This window comes from Anser anser, assembly GCF_964211835.1.
Source record: "Anser anser genome assembly, chromosome: Z".
In the NCBI taxonomy this organism is placed as follows: domain Eukaryota; kingdom Metazoa; phylum Chordata; class Aves; order Anseriformes; family Anatidae; genus Anser; species Anser anser.
The window spans coordinates 8,532,656-8,554,261 of record NC_139723.1 but is presented as its reverse complement, the minus strand read 5'-3'; the positions used below and the strand labels follow the sequence as shown (position 1 = coordinate 8,554,261).

The 21,606-nt window shown below is 37.2% G+C and overlaps 1 protein-coding gene across 8 annotated transcripts in view; it reads right to left on the bottom strand.

Annotated features, from left to right (window-relative positions):
• SSBP2 (single stranded DNA binding protein 2) overlaps positions 1-21,606 on the bottom strand; it is a 194,320-nt gene that overhangs the window by 50,659 nt on the left and 122,055 nt on the right. For 6 of the 8 annotated variants that reach the window (XM_083817198.1, XM_083817194.1, XM_083817200.1 and 3 more), the window contains one exon: positions 18,108-18,197. The exons of the other annotated variants lie outside the window; for them this stretch is intronic. In XM_083817198.1, the coding sequence (XP_083673324.1) occupies positions 18,108-18,197 (90 nt within the window). The remainder of the gene's footprint in view (positions 1-18,107; positions 18,198-21,606) is intronic. 8 annotated transcript variants of the gene reach the window in all.

Sequence of the window (21,606 nt, the reverse complement as noted above, 5' to 3'; positions counted from 1 at the left end):
CAGTAGATTATTCCATCTTTAGCACAGCTTAATAAATTTAGATATTCTTACTGAGTGCTTGTAGCAAGACACATTACTTAAAGTTCTGTTGCAGCTACTGTGAATGCAGAATATAAACAATTTAATGCATTAACTGTAAAGAATAATAAACTATTTAGCTCATGTTAACACATCTAATCCTCTCACTACAGAAGGGGGAGAGGTAAGAACCCTGGAATACAAAAGCAAAATGTTCTTGAAAGACTCAAGAGCTAAGCACCAGCATAATAATTCACAAATAATTTCCCTTCAGTTTTTCATAATAATACAGTAGAGTATCATACAAGACTCAACCTGTGAGGGCACAGATTTCAAGTTTATGTCACTAATATCTAGAACTTCAGCGGTTTATATGAACCACATTGACTCAATGTATCCGCTCCTCCCATCCCTCCATACACAACTCCACACTCAGTACAACTTTTCCTCTACCAAAACCACATATGCACTAATCCTGTACTCTAAGCTTCTACTGGTTCTTGGCTTCTATACTACCTTGTAGCCCAGAAACAAGGGCAGTCCCTTAAACTAAGACCATAAATAAATGATATACAAATGGCACTACAAGCAAATACATTTAACATCTACTTATTCCATCTCAAAGTGTGACAGTAATCTAGAAATCTAAAAAGCAGGGAGATTAGCAGGAAGAAAGCACAAACATCTGACTAAACAGATGATGAAGAGGATCATTTTGGCAAGCAAACATACCTATAACTTCAGAAGAAAATGAAGAGCTAGAAGTATGCTTTGACTGTGAAAATAGGGACAAAAAAGACTGGTTCCTTCAAGAGCTGGAGAAAAAAAATCTTTCCATAAGATGTCCCCACAAAACTTTTACTAATATATTATCTTATTGTCTTCTATGCCTAAATTGTTAGGCACTGGGAAAGCAAAAATGATGTGCCACTGCCTATCATGAAACAAGAGCTTGTTCCTGTTTGTAACACTGCCTAGCAGTCATCAGAGAAAGGAGGGATATGAAAGAAAGGAGTTGCATGGCACATTCCAGGAGAAATCTCTTATGACAAATAACCTACTGCACAATCCCACTCTTAGGCTCTTGGAAAAGAAACAAATGCACGTAGACAGGAATAATATAGTCAGTTGTAGTTAAGGTCCATGAGCGGGTCACCGAAAGTCTGCGCTCAGTATCACCATTTCATGAATGACTGGCGTATTTGAGCTGTGTCAGCTGCACTGTGCTATAAAATACAATGCTAGTGATCATCAGTATAAGTAATGCATGTAATAATAATAGACATAACTAGCAGCATAATTATAATTGTTACTAATAATTAGCAACAGTATTTTCCACTGATCTGCGGAAGAAAAATCAACTGAACTTTTCACATGTCAGAATAAGATGAAAGTTGTAATAATCTTCTATATAAACATGTTTGAAATAGATAGTAGGAAGCAATTTAAAATACAGATGGTTTATAAATTGGAGAAGAAAAGTTAAATGACAATTGGGAAAAGATTACATTAATAAAAAGGGCATTTGAAATGTGCTATAGAAGATGGAGGCTTCTTCACGCCCTCTATTTGATGGTGAGATTCTATGATGAGAAAGAAACAGAAAAAAAACATTTGTGCATGTGGTGAAGGCTGTAAACATAAGGATCTTTGTAAAGCAGTAGAAGTGTGAGGCAATTAGAATTTCAACAATTTCCTTAAAGGTCAACCAATTGCATTCTATGGAGCGCAGCAGCTCTAGTTGAGTGCATTTGGCTCATTATATTCATCGAATGATACCTTATTTACAGTTTATTTACAGCTGTACACCTTGTAAAAGGGAAATCAGTAATGTCTTGCAAATCAACCATACTTCAATGTAGAATAGCACTACCAATATTAGTGCATAATGAGCGCATTATTCGCAGAACATCTTCTCTTTCACCTTTCAGATTTCCAGTCAAGTAGGATGGAAGCCTGCTTGTCCCTTCATTTCCCAACAGGTTACCTTCATATTCATTTTGTACAAATATCTAAAAAATATTCTCTGTATAGGAAGCTAAATTTTACTAAAAGTGCTGAAACAGCAGTCGTACGAAGTCACAATTTTATTTTCACATTGTGACTCACATTGTCTCCAATGTGTGACAATTTGGGACCGGCACTGTTTAACATAACATCTTCGTCAGTGACATGGGCAGTGGGACCGAGTGCATCCTCAGCACGTTTGCCAATGACACCGAGCTGTGTGGTGCGGTCGACACACCAGAGGGAAGGGATGCCATCCAGAGGGACCTGGGCAAGCCTGAGAGGACTTTTGTCAGGGAGTGTAGTCCTTGTTATCCTATGAACAAGGAATAATGTTTTAAAACTAAAAAAGGGTAGGTTTAGATTAGATATAAGGAAGAAATTATTCACTCAGAGGGTGGTGAGGCACTGGAACAGGTGATTCAGAGAAGCTGTGGATGCCCCATCCCTGGAGGTGTTCAAGGCCAGGCTGGATGGGGCCTTGGGCAACCTGGGCTGGTGGGAGGTGTCCCAGGGGGGTTGGAACTAGATGGTCTTTAAGGTCCCTTCCAACCCAAACCATTCTATGATTCTATGAATCATAATCCTTTTTTTTTTAGTTTGCTGCATCCCTGAGGTCAGTAGCTACTTCAGATAATTGAGTAGATTTGCATTTGTAGATTTGCATTGAGTAGATTTGTAAGGTCTCAAATCTATTTAATAACTATTTAATACAAACCTTACAGATTAAATATAAGATTCTTCTCTGAAATAATATAGTAAGTCACCTTTTTTCTTGATGCACTGTTATGCAGGCATCAAATCAAACGTTTACTTGAGAGCCAGTGCATCTGTTCTTAAATGATTTGTTAGTTCATTGCATAATAATGACTAACTATAGGAGCCTCTTCAATATAACTCTATCTTAAAAGAAATTTTACTTACTGTAAATATATCTATACATTTCTCTTAAGTATATTTGTGGAAATGTTTAAACCTTCTCCCATTCTTTAAGCAACTGAAGTAGAAGAGCAATGAATGACTTAATTTCAGAGAGCTCTTGTAGTTCTTGATTATCCTTGGATATAAATACTGTACTTGAAGATGGTACTCTATGGGCAGGAAAATATATAAACAACTAACAAGCCCACGAGAAGTAATATTTCGGTGAGTATGTGTCAATAACGTGTTATATAGCATTGCAGAAAGTGGTGAGATACTCATCTTCAAAGACAATTCTAAAAAATTTTACTCTGTTTTGGATCAGCATTTAGTACCTAAGGTTACCACAAAAAATTCTACTACCAAAAGAAAAAAATAAATAGTTTAATTTTTGTGTTATTAACTTTCTCCCTTTCCATCATTATCATGTTTGCCCATAAAAAGCTCTACCAAGACACAACAGAAATTCTGTCAAATATTTTAATGAAAATATGTTAAACATGAACAACTTTTCATTACATTAGGAAAAATTTATTTTTTTCAAGTATGACACACACGAGGCATTAAGGCATTCTAAAAGACTAGAATTCAAGCAGCCGGCTTTTTTTTTTTGTCATATGTGGTGTTTCACTACATCCTTTGTAATTAGGAATCAGTCTCTTAACTGGTTCTACTTCATTGTTGAGTGTTGCTTGAAATGACAGCAGTTTATGGAGGAACGATGCTAGCCTTCATTTCTGACAGTTAGTAGCATTCCTTCCTTGAATTCCCGCAACTCTTTCATCCCCTTCTCTTAGAGATATTGCAGCATATATATCCATATATATAAATAATGGGTTCAAAGTACATGCACTAAGTTAAAAAGAGTGACCATCAACTTTAAATTGGTGCATGTGATGCTTGATTTGTGAACACAAAAAATAAATTCTTTGTGTGCTGAAGACAGGCAGGCATTTCTGCCTGCTAACCCAGACTTGTGTCAACTCACAATTCAGCATCTTGATAGTCTAAAACCTTTTGTGGTCCTCTGTACTAAATTCACTGCAAGACAGACTCCTGATTTGTCACAAGAGTTCAGCAAAAGAGATTGGTTAGGAATCACATCAATGAATCAAACTCTTCCTTGCTTATCCCAGCTCACAAGGAGTAAGACGGCTGTCAACAATGCACAGATTACAAGGGGATTTCCTCCGTCTCTCTGGTAAAAAAGGATTATAGACACATGACTATTAAAAAATAAGAAAGGCAAAAATATAAATAATTAAATCCAAAGAATTATGATTTAATAATGCGATACCAACTTTTGCTGTCAGGTAGGAAGAAGACAGAGGGCCAAAAGACATATCTCCTAGAACCCTCTCTGTGCAGAAGGGTGCAGTAACATATATGTCATCTCATAGCCAGATCTTGCTTAGTATATGGGAAAGCTTGAGCAGTGTATCTGAATATATAAGCTCTCAAGAACCTGATCTGCCGAAGGAAAAATAATTTTACTGGAGTGGCTCCTTTCAACAATAATTTCCAGATTCAGGAATGGCTCTCAAGGGTTTACAGTAACTAATGCAACCTTCAAGTTGCTTGAATTCACAACAGGGACATTAGACTGAGTATGAGAAGATATAAACAATGCCTTCACACACTACCCTTAGCTACAATTAACTTCTCAAATGGGGTTCAGGAACTGGCACATAACTTCAGTGATGTATTAAGAAAATGAACAAAAAGCCCAAAATAAACCAAACCAAAATGAAAGAACATGAAGAAAACAAAACAAAACAAAAAACACAAAAAATAAGGCAAGAGTGTCTTACCTAAGCCACAACTGAGAAGACAGCCCTAGGTGGAGGTGCCACCAGCATTTGGAAATGGGTCACACAAGTTACGGAAATACCCAAATAGTATGGCAAACGTGTTTGGAAATCAGCTTACTGAACACATCTGTGAACTCCAGTATATTGTATTTACTGCTTTCAGTTATAAAATTCAATAATTTGGTATGAAAAATTGCATGCTGAAGACTGTTGTCAAGCAGCTGAGACCAAAGGCATATAAGCAGAAACTTTCTAAACTGAGTGAAAAAGAAGTGTGGTATAGAAAAAACCTCCTGTGCAGTCACAACAGAACATATATATTTATCAACTGAATGTAAATGGAATGCTGAAGAAGGAGGAATACTACACAAAATAAAATCAAGATTTGAAATGTTAAATTTAGAAAACTCTTTGCTCTTACTCATGTCAAATTATTTAAAACATTTAAAAAGAAGTTTGAGAATTTTAATGATGGTGGCACAAATTCTAGTATTTTATCTTTCTGCTAAACAAAAAAATCCAGTGGTGTACAGAAAGAGTAAAGGATAGCTTATAAACTGCATATTTAATAACATTTTGCTAGTTGTGTGTGCATGTGTATATGTGTGTGTGTGTGAGTATACAACATAAAAATTTTGTAAAATACTATTTTTCTTAATCTCTGGGAAATCAAGGGGACAAGCAGATAATAAGTTTCTAGTAGGGAAGTCAAATGATGTTGAAGCATCAGACACCAGTCTCACAGCCCACATTCTGGTTCTGATATTCAGGAAAAATGATTTCAGAAAAAAATATCCACAGGGAAGTTGATGACATAAATGCATAGAAGCCAGCATGTTTCCATGCCAATTGTATAATTCTTACTGTGTCTTCCTTTTGTTGTTTATGTGACTCTACAATATGATGCATTTTAGTTTTCACGTACTTAAGACTAGTGGAATACATGATCTTAAAAGATGGTACCACAGGTTTCAAGAAATCTGCTTGTTTAAATTTACTTCCCTTCCAAAAATTGGGAATATAATTTGCTTCCAAATATAGCTAAGCTGTGGTTGGTTTTTTTTTTTTTTTGCATTGACATTTGTTATCCTTTTTACTCAGTTATATTTATCGACCACTTATTGTTCCACATAAATTGCAAATTTTTCAATAATCCACCTTCAAATAACTAATCCTCAATATTGCTCACATTTCAATTCTTGTTCCTAGCTTAATGAGGTTGAATTTACCATAAATATCTGTATCTGTTCCAATATATGCATATTATATGATATCCTATGCTTTATTATACTGCATAGTACGATTTCACATAACAAACAAACACACATCAGGAAAACAAGTAAACGTAGTTCAAAAGGAATTACTGCAGTTACTGGGCATGAGTGATGGTGGGGTTGCACATATCTGCTAACAGTAAAAATACCAAGAGACAAAATGACAGCGAACAAAGCAAGGGCTGTTTCTCTGAGGGGCATAAAATGGAATGAATAATGCTTGAACAGGAGAAACTTGTCTACATGGCATGAAAAAAAATAAAAATCTTTTTCAGTTAGGGTGGCTTAAAATAACAACACTCCTCTAGAGTCACATTAACATCTTCCCAGCTCGGTGTATTAAAAGGTTTGTTCCAACCTGAGAGAATATGCATATTTCTGGTCAAAGCAGGATGAAAGGTATATTTTTAAAGCACATCACCATTCTGTTTTAAATAAATGCATTTAAGCCAACTGGAGAAAGAGGAGCAGTAGTTTAATCTGTCTCAGCTGGCCCAAATACCCCCTCTGGGGCTGACTGGTTTGTGGTGGGGCTACTTGCTGAGTGTGACACACGCCAACCTCAGCAATGGGATGCGCTGGTTGAGGCCTTCCCTCCCGGTGTCATCACCATGTCTCCGTGGGTGAGCGCTCGTACAAGAGGGCTCTTGTGTGTTTACACACACACGGCTGTGTTTACTCCTCTCGGGTGCCTCAGCATGGCGCCAGCCAAGCCTGACCAGCCACCAGTGCGTGGTGTCCACGTGGACACCAGGCTGGGCCTGCCAAGGGAGTTGGGCGCAAGGCCCTCCTCTTCCACCATCAGGTTGCTGGTGGACAGTGGAGAGGGAGAGGACATGTCTCTAGCCACAACTCCATCCAGATCTGGAAGAGGATACCAGTGCTGTGCTCCTACTGCAGTTGGTAAGATGTAGGAAAGCAGAGGAACATGTGCTTGCACCAGGACCTGCACACAGAGCTCTGCTGGGCTTCCCAAAGCCACCTCTACATGCACGCTTCCAAAAGAAAACCAGAACAACAACAATAAAAACCACACACACCAAAAACAAACAAGCAAACAAACAAAAAAACCTGGAATCTTCTTGTTAGAACACTATTTCTTTACCTGCACCATCACATTTAGAAAAATCTCCTTAGATTTTGTGTCTCAGCACCATGATTGGCTGAAAGTATTTATTCCTAACTGAAGAACTCCTCTTAAAAACATAAAAAGAGCACATCACGAATTAAAAAATGCAAGGTGAAAAACACAGTTTTAAGCACTTGGTATAGAAAAGGACTGAAATGGTTCTAATTGGTTTGCATAATTCAGTCACCATAATCAGCACAAACTTGAAATTCTACTCATCACTAGAAACTACAAATGGAATCACAACTGTTATTTGTGCCCATGCTATGATAAACTATTTTAATTTAATTGTGCTGTTACTTGATGAGCAGGTGTAATAAAAGGGTCCAAGTTACTAGCATCACAATCAGAAATCAGATGTGAATTCTCTTAGAGGTCAAATCCCTTAATATATTAATTAAAAGTTCAAATGCATGGCATACAGTTTAGGTAAAATGGAAAAAGTGAAACAAAACAAAAACCTTTGTTCTCCCCTCCTGTTAAAAAAATAATTCAATTGCCAAGTTTTGTATTATGTCTCTGAAACTATGATTCATATTCACTTTTTTGGTTTTCAAATTCTGTTCTTGGTTAAAACAACTAACATCATTTAACTATTTATAGTATGAAAATAAGACTACTTGATGATTTTATTTAATTTCCTTATTATGGTATCAGTATTGAAAAAATATTACGAAGTAATGTTTTAATATATCTCCTTAAGACTCCTGCATTTTATAGAATGATTTAGAGGTACTTTACAACTACCACTGATGTGAGTGCTTCCATTATAAAATATAAGGTTTTGTCCTCTTAAAAAGTACAGTAATGAACCATAAAATATGTGTGAAAAATTTATCCAAGTTAGTTTACAATTCATATATTTCATTTATTTAGTTTTCTCTGCATTTTTTGTGGACATCTTCATTGGCAATGACAGTCACCGCAGTGTTTAAGACGTTTTCCTGATTAACACATTTTAATTCTAACCAGGACCATACTAAATTAGCTCTCAGAATGACACACTTGTGCTGGCACAGTCTGCTGATAAGCATAAACACGTAACTTATCCTCTATGAAGCTCAGACAGGCTATCATCAATTCTTAACAGAAATTATTTTCCAATTCAATTGCATTTTACTGTTAATTATACAAACCCTCTTGTCCTCTTTTGCTCTGCAAAAGGCTGATACAGTGTTAGAGGTCTTTGTTTTGTATTTTGCTAAAGTATTCTGGAGCTGAAACTGGGGTTACACACTGCATATCTTGTAATCTACAAGTATAAATCAAAAGAATTGTTTTCATCTACACTGTTTCAGATAAAATCATGTAAGCTTCTCAGCATAAAGACAGGATGTCTCCTTATGCTAGTCTTTTTTGATGACCATATCCATTTTCATGAGCAGGTTCTTCTCTGTACTTCAGATGAAGATCCCCATAAAAATGGTTTCTGTGATTTTTATTTTGTAAGAACAGCCTAACATGGTCTGGCAACGTATAAATTGCAACATTAACAGCTTTGATTTAATTCAGAGTATAGACTAATTTTAAAAAAATAATAATAAAAATAAAAAATAAAAATTAAAAGCCTTGCATGGACCTCTGTTTTTCCACATATAAGGTTCCAAAAGTTATAACCAGAACAACACAAGCATTTCAAACAAAAAGAATGCCTTATCCCTAGCCAATAAATACAGGACTCGTTCTACTATATGAAAGAATACCACAAAACTTTGAATATATAACTTCCACACTCCGCATAGAAAAATGAGAGGAAAAAAAAATCCTCTTAAAAATACGTTCCTTTTGTCCCCAGCTAAACATCTCTCTGTGATCTGAGCAGCAGGATCTGCCTCCTGGCCAAGCTACTTCTCCAGAAATTTAAGAAAGTAAATAAAACTGATTCTGATGATGGATGATCTTTAGGAATGGTACTGTCATTACATCTATCTGACTTTGTGGGAAGCACCATTATCTTGTGCTCACAAAGACTTAGCAAGCAGAAGAGAAAGGCTAAATTATGCACATGGTATATAATGGCAGTTTTGAAAGAAACACATTTTAAAATAGGCTACTAACTATACATTTTAAATCAGGTTAATAGTTTTGACCAGTTCTTATTAAATTACAAAAAATAAAATATTTCAAACATGATTTAAGCTAAAACTGAAAGATCAAGTATCACCCTTCCAAAACAGATAAGCAAACCATGCTTTTTTAATTCAGACATGCACACAGCTCAGTGAGCTGGAGACTTCCCTTAGATTCAGTGAACCTTCTAGTCACCCCTGACTATGATACACAACTGATTTTTTGGAACTTTGAAAATGACAAGCTGGAGTTTGTTATTCCTGCTGTTATTTTTAATAAACATAGTATTTTGAAGCTAAATGCACTATCTTCTTCCAAGGGTTTAAAACCTAGGCACTTGTGGCTCATGTAAAGACTACAACAACCAGACTACGACAGGAGCTGAATTAACCTCAGCAGAAGGAAGCACTACATACAAGTAACAATCCCTCCTCTACCTTTAAGTACACTTCAGCAGCAACTAGATGACCAGTTTGGGTGGATGGTCAGCCCCCTTAAATTTGTGACATTTACCCCATGAACAGAGAACTGGCATTAACGGCAAGATGCTAAAAGTTCAGAGCAGACCCCCGAGGTAAATAACTTATTCCTATTTCCCTCCCTTCCCTCCCTCCTCCACAGCTAGCGGCGGGTCTGCGGCTGCTTGAAATTGTGCATGTGGACGGGGAGGTGGGGAAGTGTGGACTCAAAGCTTATTTAGCTACTCAAGCTGAGCAGTTTTAATTTGTTCTAGCAGTTATGAGCAGCAAAACCATTACCACAACTGCAGGATGGAATTATCAAAGCCAGCAGATGTCAGACACCTCTATCTTTTTAGAAGTTGACTTTCTTTCTGGCATTTAGAGAAAACGAACGAACAAGAAGGAAAAAACACAAACTACATGGAGATCTTTTTAGATGTTATACCACACCCACATAGTCTAAGAAATCAAATTAATTTTTTAAATATTTTAAGATGCAATGTGATACTGAGAAGGGCAAAAAGGCACATATCTCAATTCTGCAAAGACGTAGAGACATATGCATAATTTCATGCACTGGGGTGGGTGGATACATTTACAAGCATCACAGATTGCAAAGATACAAGAACTTTTTTTTTTTTTACTAACATCAATTGTATAGACCCATACAAAAAAAAAAATCCCCTTTAAAATGCACTTTCATATTTTCAAAGCTTTGCAAGGCCTAGCAGAGCTGCTAGCTTCACTCACAACCTATATTTGCAGCCCTGATGATGAGTCATTTGCTTACAGTAATGTATTGCAGTCCGTGACATTTTCCATGCTTCTTCACTCTATCTGCTCTACTCGGGGTCCAATGCTTCAACTTTTCACTTTTTCACCTGCAATTATCTCACTTGTTTCACTGGAGTTTAGGATGGGTGTGAACATGTAGCAAAACTAGCTAATTTTAGCCATGCTCCCGTTTGTTGTTAATGATCTGTATGTTTTAGTTTAAAAAAAGAAAAAAGAAAAAGAAAAGGTACAGCACATTTTGATTTTGCAAGAGAAACTTGAGGCTTTCTTTGTGCAATCCTAGTAATAAATAGCTACTTGCTTTCCCAAGTAAAAATAAAGGCCTGCATGTGTCACTTACAGTTTCGTTTGTACCATGGATTTACCAGGAGCTTGAGAATCCATGGTTCAAAATTGAAAAATACGAAACAGCTGGTTTGTTCAACCTTTCACCACAAGCCAAGAGAGGGCAGGCTGTAGATTTTGCATCAAGGAGAACATGGATTTCCCAACTACCACCCATAGGTTGTTTCACGTGAACAAGTTTATAGTTGTTCTCAGGAAGGGCAAGCAGACAGGCAGTGCCACGAAAGTGAGGAAAACACAAACACCAGCAATTAAAGACAACTATGTTAACTATGTGTGGCTAGCTGTTTGAAGGAAAATTCAGAGGGAGGATAAAACATGGTAATGCCCTGGAAAACCAGGAGACTACATGAGGACTGTGGTAGGATGATAGTTGAAACAGTTCAGTGGGATTTGAAGAGAAACAAGACGTTTTTTAATCCATGTAGAAACACATTACGGTCCTGCAAAGATCAGTCTGAGCAGCGTCTGTGTCTTTTAGTTCTAGTCACGTAATTTAGCAGCTGGAATTAGGAATCTTCATTCCTTGCACAAACAACGACCCCTTGGTGGACAATTCACAGCAACAAGAGAGCCACTCCAATGCTGCTCTGAAGGCATGCCGGAGGATCTCTCCCTCCTCATCTTCCTTGCTGCTGGATGCTCGCTCAAAGGAGCAGTTTGGGAGGATGCTCTGTGCGTGTGGAGGGGCTGACATGGAGGACTGGGTACCCAGCAGACCCCAGGCCTGCAGTGCTGTTTGCAGGAGACTGGTACCACCCAGGCAGGGTGCCTGCAAGGGCTGTAGGCGGGCTCGCTGGGTGTCTACATGCCTTCCAGTCCGAGGGATGTAAAGGTGCCAGCCGCATTTATTTGGAGAACTCACTGGACACTGAGCTCTAAAAAGCTACAGACGTTTCATAGCCTTACACAGAGGCTTAAAAAAGTACAATTTATTTTTACATATAAAGTATTTCCTACTCACATTCTGAAAAGCAAGGAGCTGTGTGTTACTCATTTTTAATTCACCAACTTACTTTGGTTACTTTTACTACTTAAATATTATTTAAAATCATTTTTTAATGGCAAATAGTAATGCTAGGCAGGAAGAGAAATGAGTTACTTTGCTCATGTACCTTACTGTAATAGAGCTCTCCTAAAGCATTAGGTCAGCTCTACTAAAGCACAACAAGGCTAAAAATAATATTTTAGAATAATATTTATTAAGCTCAGATGAGGATGAACAACTGCCACTAGATGGCACAACAGCCTTACATTATTTGGTGGGTTGGATTTGTGTTTTTTTTTTTTTTTTCCCTTTATATAAGAGCAATATGTAACATTTGTTTTTCAAACATGGTGTCAACACATTTTTCCTATGCCTATCCAAGTATATCTGCTTATCGCAAATTGGTGAATGAAGCAAACTACATGACAATTCCTTTAGAATATATGCACAGTGGAAATAAGGTTTAATGGTAAGCTCAACTAGAACAAATATTTACTAGTTGGATGCAAAAAACATAACGTTTTTAAATATATATGTACGTGTGAAAAAGTTACAGTCAGTGGTAGATTTTTTTTTTTTAATCTAACAAATTAAAAAAGTGAACTTTGAATTATCAAACAACCTGTTTCTTCCACATCTCAGTCAGCACTTGATGAGTTAACTATTCAGCCGTGTCTCTCAACTGGGTGAAGTACAAAGTCAATACTGTTTTCTGGCTGAGTGCCGTTAAAACAAAAGAAAGGTTCTTTACACAGATGCAGACATAGCAAACTTTTGATCAACCATGTAATAAAAGAGGTGAAGATAACTGGTATTTAACTAAATATGCATTTAACCATTTTTCATAATTGTACTGCAAGAGTAAGTAACCTGGGTCAGATCTTCAGCAGTGCTAGTTGACACTAACTTGGAGAAATACAGTGAATTCCACTGGATTAGAACCTAGAACTCTGTATTTAGCTGTGTTAAAACCTGGAAAAGTAACTAAAAGGTGAATAAAATCCTACACAATCAATACTTTTCGTGCTGTTTAAAAATTGAAACACCATGCTTAGCACAATCTCAAAAACTTTCCTCTGGCTTCTGTTTATCTGATTAGCAAAGCTGATTGCTAACAACAACGATCAAATAAGTATTTTGTGAAAACACAAATGTAATATATCTCAAATATTTTAGCTGATTTAACGATCAATGAAGAGAGAGATGGAAATGGGCCAGCACTTTACTGCATGAGGAGTACTGGTATGCACTTGAATGCAGCTCTGACACTTCAAGTGGGTACACAGGCATGTGGCATAGAAGGGAAGTGTACCTGGACTTCAAAATTTCCACAACACTTCTAAATGTTCATGCCGTTATTTTTTAATGCATACCATACCATGATACGGAAGTATAAACATGCATTTTTTCATATCTCTTTGTCCTCAGGAGGAGTGGAGCAAGGCTAGCATTGAATACTTTAAAGGTTGTGCAAAGCCTGTATCCAACACAACTTCCAAAAACAACACTTCTGCACTGCACGGACCTGTACTGGGAAATGTGGTCCTCAGACCAGGAACTGGAAATGTGATTGCATGTTAAAATCTCTGAATGCTGTGACCTAATCCTTTTTGATCACAAGTGGATTAATCTCCTCACCTTACATGATAACCCGCGTAAAACTTTGCTGACATTATATGCATTCTCCAGTATCTGTATCAGAAGATAGATAATTACTGTAATATTATTTCAGTCCTCCATAAATCCTAGTGTTTCAGTATCAGGCAGGACTACGAAAACAAGGATGAAGACAAGACTAGGTTGCATTGATATCTGTGGATAGCCACAAGAAGAAACTTAAAGAAGACTAAATTTGGTGCTTAAAAATGGCACAGAAAATGTCCTGAATGATTTTATTTTATTAACATAGTAGCTAACTGCTTTCTTCACACCTTAGCTCCCCGCAGGTGGTGGTGTAGAAAGGAACACTGGCAAATTTATTATATATTTCCGAGACTTGGATTGGAGTTTGATGAGAATTTCAGACACATATATAGTCATCTTATCCTTCTGGAACCCAAGACAGCTTTATGATTTCTATTGCCCAAGCAATTCATAATCTTTTAAAAGGATTTTCCCTTATGATATTCCTTTTTATAGGTGGAGACACATGAAAAAAAATAATTGAAATGACATATCCTAGATTACCCAGTGAAAATGTGGGTACCCAAGAAATGAATTGCACACTTAGTTTAACATAACATCCAGTCCAGCACTCTAACTCCCAACCCTTAACCTTCTCTGAAGCTCCATATTTAAGAAAGTGACTTATCAGAAGTGCTGACCCTCCAGACATCCCACTCACAGAACTGCACTTGACCCTAAGTCCCATTATTTCAGCCTGATACAAGTCAGCTCTAAAACTTCCTTAGATTCTCCTGTTTGGGATTTAAGAATCTTGTATGACATCACTATTTTCCTTGTTCCTTCTGTAGTCCCACATATTCAGTTTTGCTGCTCATGAAGTAGGAAGAAATTCAGTTACTGTATAACCCCAATTTATTTCCAGAGTATTAGCTACTCTAAGTACTGAAGGAAGATGAGGCCCTTTCCGGCCAAAAAAAACACATACCCATGACATTAAAAATTATATTTAAATGCATGCACACCAGTAGGTGAAATTGAAACACATCCTAAATCACATAAACCTGTTGACTTCACAAATTTATTTTTGACATTTTAAACCACTTTATTTATAAAAAAAAAGGAAGTACAGTTGATGGTAACAGCTGCACACAACTCTACCACTCTCCTTCCACTGTATCACCTCAAGGTTTTCAGCGCTGTAGTGCTCAGCTCTAATCCTAACCTGAATAGAAATATAAAAATGCAAGCGTAGAGGTACAATGCAGATTCAGCTGCTGTCTTCAGAACTCCGCCTCATATGACCAGGCATAAAATTACAGAGGCTGCTGAGTAATGTTAGCAGTAGTGGCCTACATGCACTCAAAAACTTCATTTTACAAAGAGCAGAGTAGTGATGTTAGCTGATTCTCCTTGAGAATCGCACTGCTCCCATATTGATCTGCCAGCATGTGCCATGCCATTGTACTGGATTATTATTACAGGCAATGGCCGTCAACAGCTTTAGCTTAGGCCAAACCAAACCAAACATTTCCACAAAAGCAATGAAAGGCAGCTTTATCATCCCAGGACGGTCTTCCAGACAAATTTTAGGTTGCAAAAAAGTTGCTATAATGTTTTTGTAGTGCAAAGTTTTAGTGAACTAAATACTGATGTTAAGTACCATTCTTCCACTGTTAATGTTCCACTATAATCTTCCAACTCTCATAAGAAAAACAAAATTGTTCACTTTCATGGTCTAGAAGCAAGTTGCAGGTCTGGGTGCAAATTCAGTCCCTCCTTTACAAAAGACCGTAGAAAAGAGAAGTTCATAGAAAAGAGGTTGCAGTTTGCCAGTATTCAAAGACAGATTTAACATTAACATATATTCTGTAATTTGGTTTATTCTTGTGATCTGCCATGATCAGTGAAATTGCAGAAGACCATACAGAAACTGATTTTCTGGTTAAAGACGTACTAGGATGCAAGCATCTATGAAGGAAGTAAGTTTGGACGAGCAGTTAGTTTCTCTTTCTCGCTTGTCTTTTCACCTGCTTTTTACAGCAACAGATGATGGTGCTCTTCAATTTTTTCAAGGTTCACATACACGGCTATGTCTGCCAATATATTTTCTTGTCCTCATATAAGTTGACATTGGTAAGATTCAGCTCTGAAGGTATTACAACCAGATACTAGCTGCTTCTCGACAACACACCCTCCAACCCCACAACACCTTGTCATGGACTGTCTGTACATATTTGCTTTATACACACCTCAGCGTTTCCGCACACTCTTATGTAACTGACTTCATTTTGGCTTAGCTCCCTTTGTTGGGATTGCTCCCAACCACATCAATGTATCTGCCATTAAACTTATAGTTGTTTTTGTTACTGACATGCAATTTCATTATATACGTTCATAAGCAGATGACTACAGTGAAAACTAATAATCTCTTGAAAAATGTTTGTTTTGTTAACTAAGACATCCAGCCAAGGAAAGAACATCTCTAACCTTTAAGGCACTTGTTTCAAGTATTGCATATTACAGAGACATGCAATGGCACAGAGTCAACAAGAGGTGTAATGGTGAAGCCTGGAGGAGCCTAAACTGGACTGTGCATTTCAGCTCTCTGAACCTGCCTTGCAGAAGGTTCTCCAGATGTCCTGCTGAGTTATTACAGCTCTGACTAATGTCACAAACTATTACATTGAAAATGGATTTTCCTCAGTTTATTTTCAAACCCAGGCCTTGGAAAAAGACAAGGCTGTCAGTGGGGCCTCAAATAAGTTGAAAAAGACCTATCTAAGTTGAAAAAGACCAAAATAGGTTGGAAAAGACCTTCAAATCATCAAGTCCCACCATTCACGTGACCTACCGAGTCCCATCACTAAAACATGTCCTTTAGTGCCATGTCCAACCAAATTCAGATACTGACAGAGAAGAAAAGTTTACTCATGTTAACCTTAACTTTCTATCACCTTGTCTCTCTTACATCTTTGAAGACCTAGAATGGATAGAAGTTTTTTCATGAGTTTATAGGTTGAAACAAAGAAACAAACAAAACCCCACACCCTTCCCCTGCAAAACCTTTAAAATTATTATTCTCTCCTCTCTTCTTCATATAATTGTCCTATCTGTGGCCCTTTCCCTTCCTAATTGTCCTACCAGACAACAAAAGAAAAAAAAAAAAAAAAGCATTAAGATTTAATTATTTTTACATTATGGCTGGAATGGGTGGCTGAAATAAGAGAGAGAAATATTTGCACAATAAGAAAATAATAAAAAAAAAAAAGTTTAAAAAACTCTACCTCACCAGCTGCTCAAAACAGGAAAAGCAGAAATAAAACAATTAATCACTTCTGCCAACTCCTGAGGATTTTGTCACTGGCAACAGTAAGATATTTTATACTTCACTTACAAACATCATTCATGCACTAAAAATCACACCTCATTTTTTGCGTTGATCAAGGGAATAACATGCTCATGCCAGATTTAGGATCTCTTTAGGTAGGTATCAATATCGCATAAAGCATTTTTTTCCCCCTGTGACTATGGAAAAGGAACACCATACAAATAGTGTTGCCACTCATGAACAGGTCAAAAACACAAAGTAAAGACCGCTGATACTCTACTAATTTTGTATAGTCACCATTTGGTTAAAAGAATATAGAGCTATGAAGTAAAACTAGAGCTGTGAAGTAAAACATTTCTCTCCTTTTTTTTTTTTTTTTTTTTTTTTCCCCCCTAGATGAAATATGCTTTTGGCTACGAGACACTTGTCTCTACCTGGATCTCAACACCTACTTTTTATGGAACAGAAGATTCCTATCATGATTTTCTTGCCACACCACAATCCTGGAAATTTGAATAGTTTCCTCCTCATTGTAAGATCAAGTCAGTAAGGTGCAAAACTCTGCTCTTTAGTTATTTAAGAGTGGGAGAGCTGTGTTTGCTGCTACTACTGCAGAGCCACAGTCTGACAGAGAGAAGAGAAGCAACAGAGCTTTGGTGAGGTGGAGATGCGAGCTCACTCACAGGAGTGGTCCAGCCTCAGACTACAGTTTTTAGGCTGGCCTTCCAGCAAGCTGCCACTTTGTCCATCATCAGATTCCACACTGTTAGTGTCCAAAGTGCTAACTGGTTATTTCAATTCACTTATGACAAAACTTACTAGAAAAAATGCACAGTCTAAATCCTTGGCTTGTTTTATAGGCGTTAGTGGTGAGATCTTCAATGCAGAAGGATGCTCAGTGCAATATTCTTAACTGTCTGGATATAATTCCCACTGAAACTTGAACATCTTCAAAATTTGGCTTGTGGCTTTACCACAGAGCTAGACATGACCAATAAAGTTCTTAAGTTCCACTGAAATTGTAATACTTTATCATAAGAAATTGTCACAAAATTATATTCAAGCATTTTCAGTCTCCACTCATATGTTGCTACCATTTCTTATCCTGGAAATCCTGAAATCAGCTGTGCTGTACTATTTCAGAAATGGAACAATTGTCAGTCAAAGAAAGCCCTTCCTTTCTACCTATTTACTTTTGTTAAAAAATAACTCTCAAGTAATGCACCATATAGTGAGACATATTTTAGAAACAGGACCTTTTCTACAGACTTTTAAACAGTATTACTGAGGATTTTCTATCCTAAAAATCCTGTAATCATAATTGTTCTGAATACCTGAAAAAAACCCGGTGGTACAGGACCTACTGGCATGCCATCTCCTGGGGGAATGTTTCCTAGCACTGGACTGGGAGCTGCTGCAGCACTCTGAAAAGAACAAAGGGAGAATAAACCTTTGTCATTGCATGGTAGGCATTAAAACAAAAAAAAAAAAAAAAAGAAAAAAAAAAGAAGGAAAGAAAGAAAGAAAAAAAGCCCCCAAACCTGCTGTAACCAAAATGCAGAAAGTATGTCTCTGGATATGCCATAATGTCATTGTTTCATCTGAAGGTAAATTAAAATTGTTTAGTGTCTAGTCTTCTTTTATACAAGCATAGTAATTTGTTAATATGGCAGGTCTATGTTGAGGGGAGGAATGCTAGAGTTTGCCCAGATATATACATATATGTGTTGATTAGATAGGTCTTGACTAGATTTTAAGAAATATTTCATCTGAATTTATCCACATATATACGAATGTAAATGTAACTTGCACACTTTTTCTTGTATTATGTGTATTAACATCTTCATGCATGCACAAAGATATATGTGTAGCACAAAGAAACTATTCTATGCATTTTATAAGCAATTTCCAAGCACTTTAAATATAATTTCAGCAGACTGTAATACCCTTTTAGAATTATATCAAGCTTCAAAACAGGATTCTGTTCAGTACAAGAAGGAAGGAGTGTTCACAATTCTGCTGGAAATGTTCATGATTTTACCAACCCCCAAAATAAGCACCATGACAAATTAGAAGAATTCAGGTTACATTTTTGGAAGGGAAAAGAAAAAATGCGTTTCTAAGAAGTGAAGCCGAGGATGAAATTAGTTACCTTTGCAAATCCTTCAGTTGGAATAAGTAAGTAAAGAATGTTGCCTCTGGCAATTTACAAGCAGGAGATCGTCACAAAAAGGGAAGCCAAACTGTTATTGTTGTCATGTATTGGAACTTCAATTACTTTTAATTTCTAGCAGTCTTCCTTCCTGCAATACGTTTCTGTTATGGCATAAGTCTGAATCACCTATAAAGGTTTACAATCTTTTGGGAAAGTACTCATGCGCGCACAGTGCAATGAGAGCCACTCTCAGTTTACTAATGGCCTGCCAATATCTGCCCTACAGAACATGAATGACTTATGTTTATTAACTTATCACTCCACTGTACACTCACGCTTGATATCCAAAAGATGCAGATCTGGAAATTGATTTCATTTCCAGGTGTTTGGCACGCTGTCTAGGAAATTAAAGAATAATGCTGGAAAGATCTGAAAACTGGCACAAAGGTGGGCTGACCTTTTTAAACCAAGCAGAAAGGAAATATTCAGTTAATTACCACAGATATTTCAATGGTTTAAACTGTGCTTTAGAATCAATGTTTTAACAGCTACCAATAGCATATCTAGCATCTAAGCTGCATGTTCTTTTCAAACAAAAGTCTAGGACTCATCAGTAAAATGTTTACATTTTAAAAACTTTGGAGATGGCTGAAGCCTAGTTTGATTGACCAGAAAACCCTGTGATAGAGGTTTTTATCTTGTCTGCAGAACCTGTGCTGAAATATTGTTTAAGCATGATTGACAGAGAAAGTTGGCCAGGTGAGCTGGCAGTAGCAAAGACATTTGGAGCACAACACCTTTTTGTGAGAGGCTGCCATAAACCAACCAAACCAGCTGATAAAGCTGCAGCAAATGAAGAAGGCTATCCGCTAGCAAATGCCCTCCTTTGGGCACCATCTGACGTTTGCAGGACTGAAGCAAGGTGTTGCCTATGTGCACGGAAAATCACACTGCTCCCTGCAACATCTCCTCTACTTCTCTTGGGTCTGTTGCACTCTCTGGCACCCCAGCCAGGGGAAAGTAATCAGGTGGCCTGAATAACTCCCAAAAACAGAAGAGAAAGCTCTGTTTGCGTTTGCTGTTTTGGTTTGTTCTGTTTCCTAAGCAAAAATTGACTTGTTTGACCCATGCAGCAGAAAACAATGTCAAGTAAAATCTTGAATAGGTGCAGAAACAGTTTGAGTGAAGTATGGTAGAACTTACTTCCACATTTCTAGATGAGGAATGACAACAGTAGCATCACTGATGGAGAAAATCAATGATGTTAAAAGCCTGAGCATCTTAAAATGTCCAAAATAGCCTGCACTGCAGTCTTTGACTAAGAAGTAGTAGTAGCCCATTAAAAGGACACAAATAATGATGAACTTTATTATAACATCATCCCCCGTTGCATTCCTTAACAGTTAAAAAAGAAAAAAGAAAAAAAAGAAATAAGGATTTTCCAAAACCAGGGGGAGAAAACAATTAACATTGTAATTGTTAGGGTTTTGTCAGCCATTAAACCTTCGAACAAGGCTTTACCTAAAATATGCCTGAAGATAACATCTTGCAGGTTGTCTCAGTAGTTATTTTTTAATATAATTTGAATTCTATTTTTTTAACGTGACTTAGCAATGAGACCAGAGGAATCCAGACTCATTCCTCAGTGAACCTGGGGGGACAGCACACAGCTCTCCAACCCTGGTATAACAGGCACGGAGCAACTCCTCACCCGCTGAGCTACAGACATAGCAATGAATGCACCTAAACCTTTCTTATATGTTTACAGATGTAAAGGAAGATACTACGTTCCGAGATGCTGCTGATGCCTGTGGAGTAGTTCCAAAGTAACCACTTTTTTAGGAGGAGTGATTTTTGTACAACTTTGCTAATGAAGAGAAGTAGAAAGGATCCTGATGAAGTACAGGAGGAATGAGTCTGGAGTTCTTCTGCAGCCTCCAAAGTCCCATTCCGGAGAGCTGCTCACAGGGTGGCCAGAAGATCTGAACGGTGCTATCACGCCATGATGTAACAGAGGCTGGCAAAAGGCAATTATTTGTGATGATGGAGGGGCAAGAAAAACAAGGCCATGTGGAGGTGATAACGGAAGTGATCCAGAGTGATTTACTTAATTAATCTCAGTTCTAATGTTATCTGGAGAAAAAGGTCTAAACCAGAAGAGAGACAGCTTTTTCTTTCACGCTAGTTACTAAAGATTAATTTAATTTACTAATGTTGGACATTTTTTGGTTGTGGACCGTGATGTTTCAGGGAGGTACTCAAAGCATTGGTCTTAATTGGCATGAGCCGTTTGAGACTTGATTATACTGTGTAGTTTACAGACACCTGTGTAAAACCATCTCACCAGTATATTTCTTAGTAGGAAGGAGGACAGAATGAGGCCATGTTTGAGTGGTCATAACACTAGGGCAGTTTTACTGACATTTACAGTACTGTTGATTATTTGTAAGAATTTTACAGTTATAAGCATGCCATACTAGTCCAGTCTTCAGTGTTAGAAAAATTACAATTTCTATTTTTCATTACATAATACTGAGGTTTGTTTTTGTTTTCATGTTTGTCTCTTTGGGATTTTTTTCCCTGATGCACAATTAAGTCCCAAAACCAGAAATAAGGCATGTTCAGTGCTTTAGCTATATTACATTTTCTAGCTTACACTATGTGATGAACATTTTAGG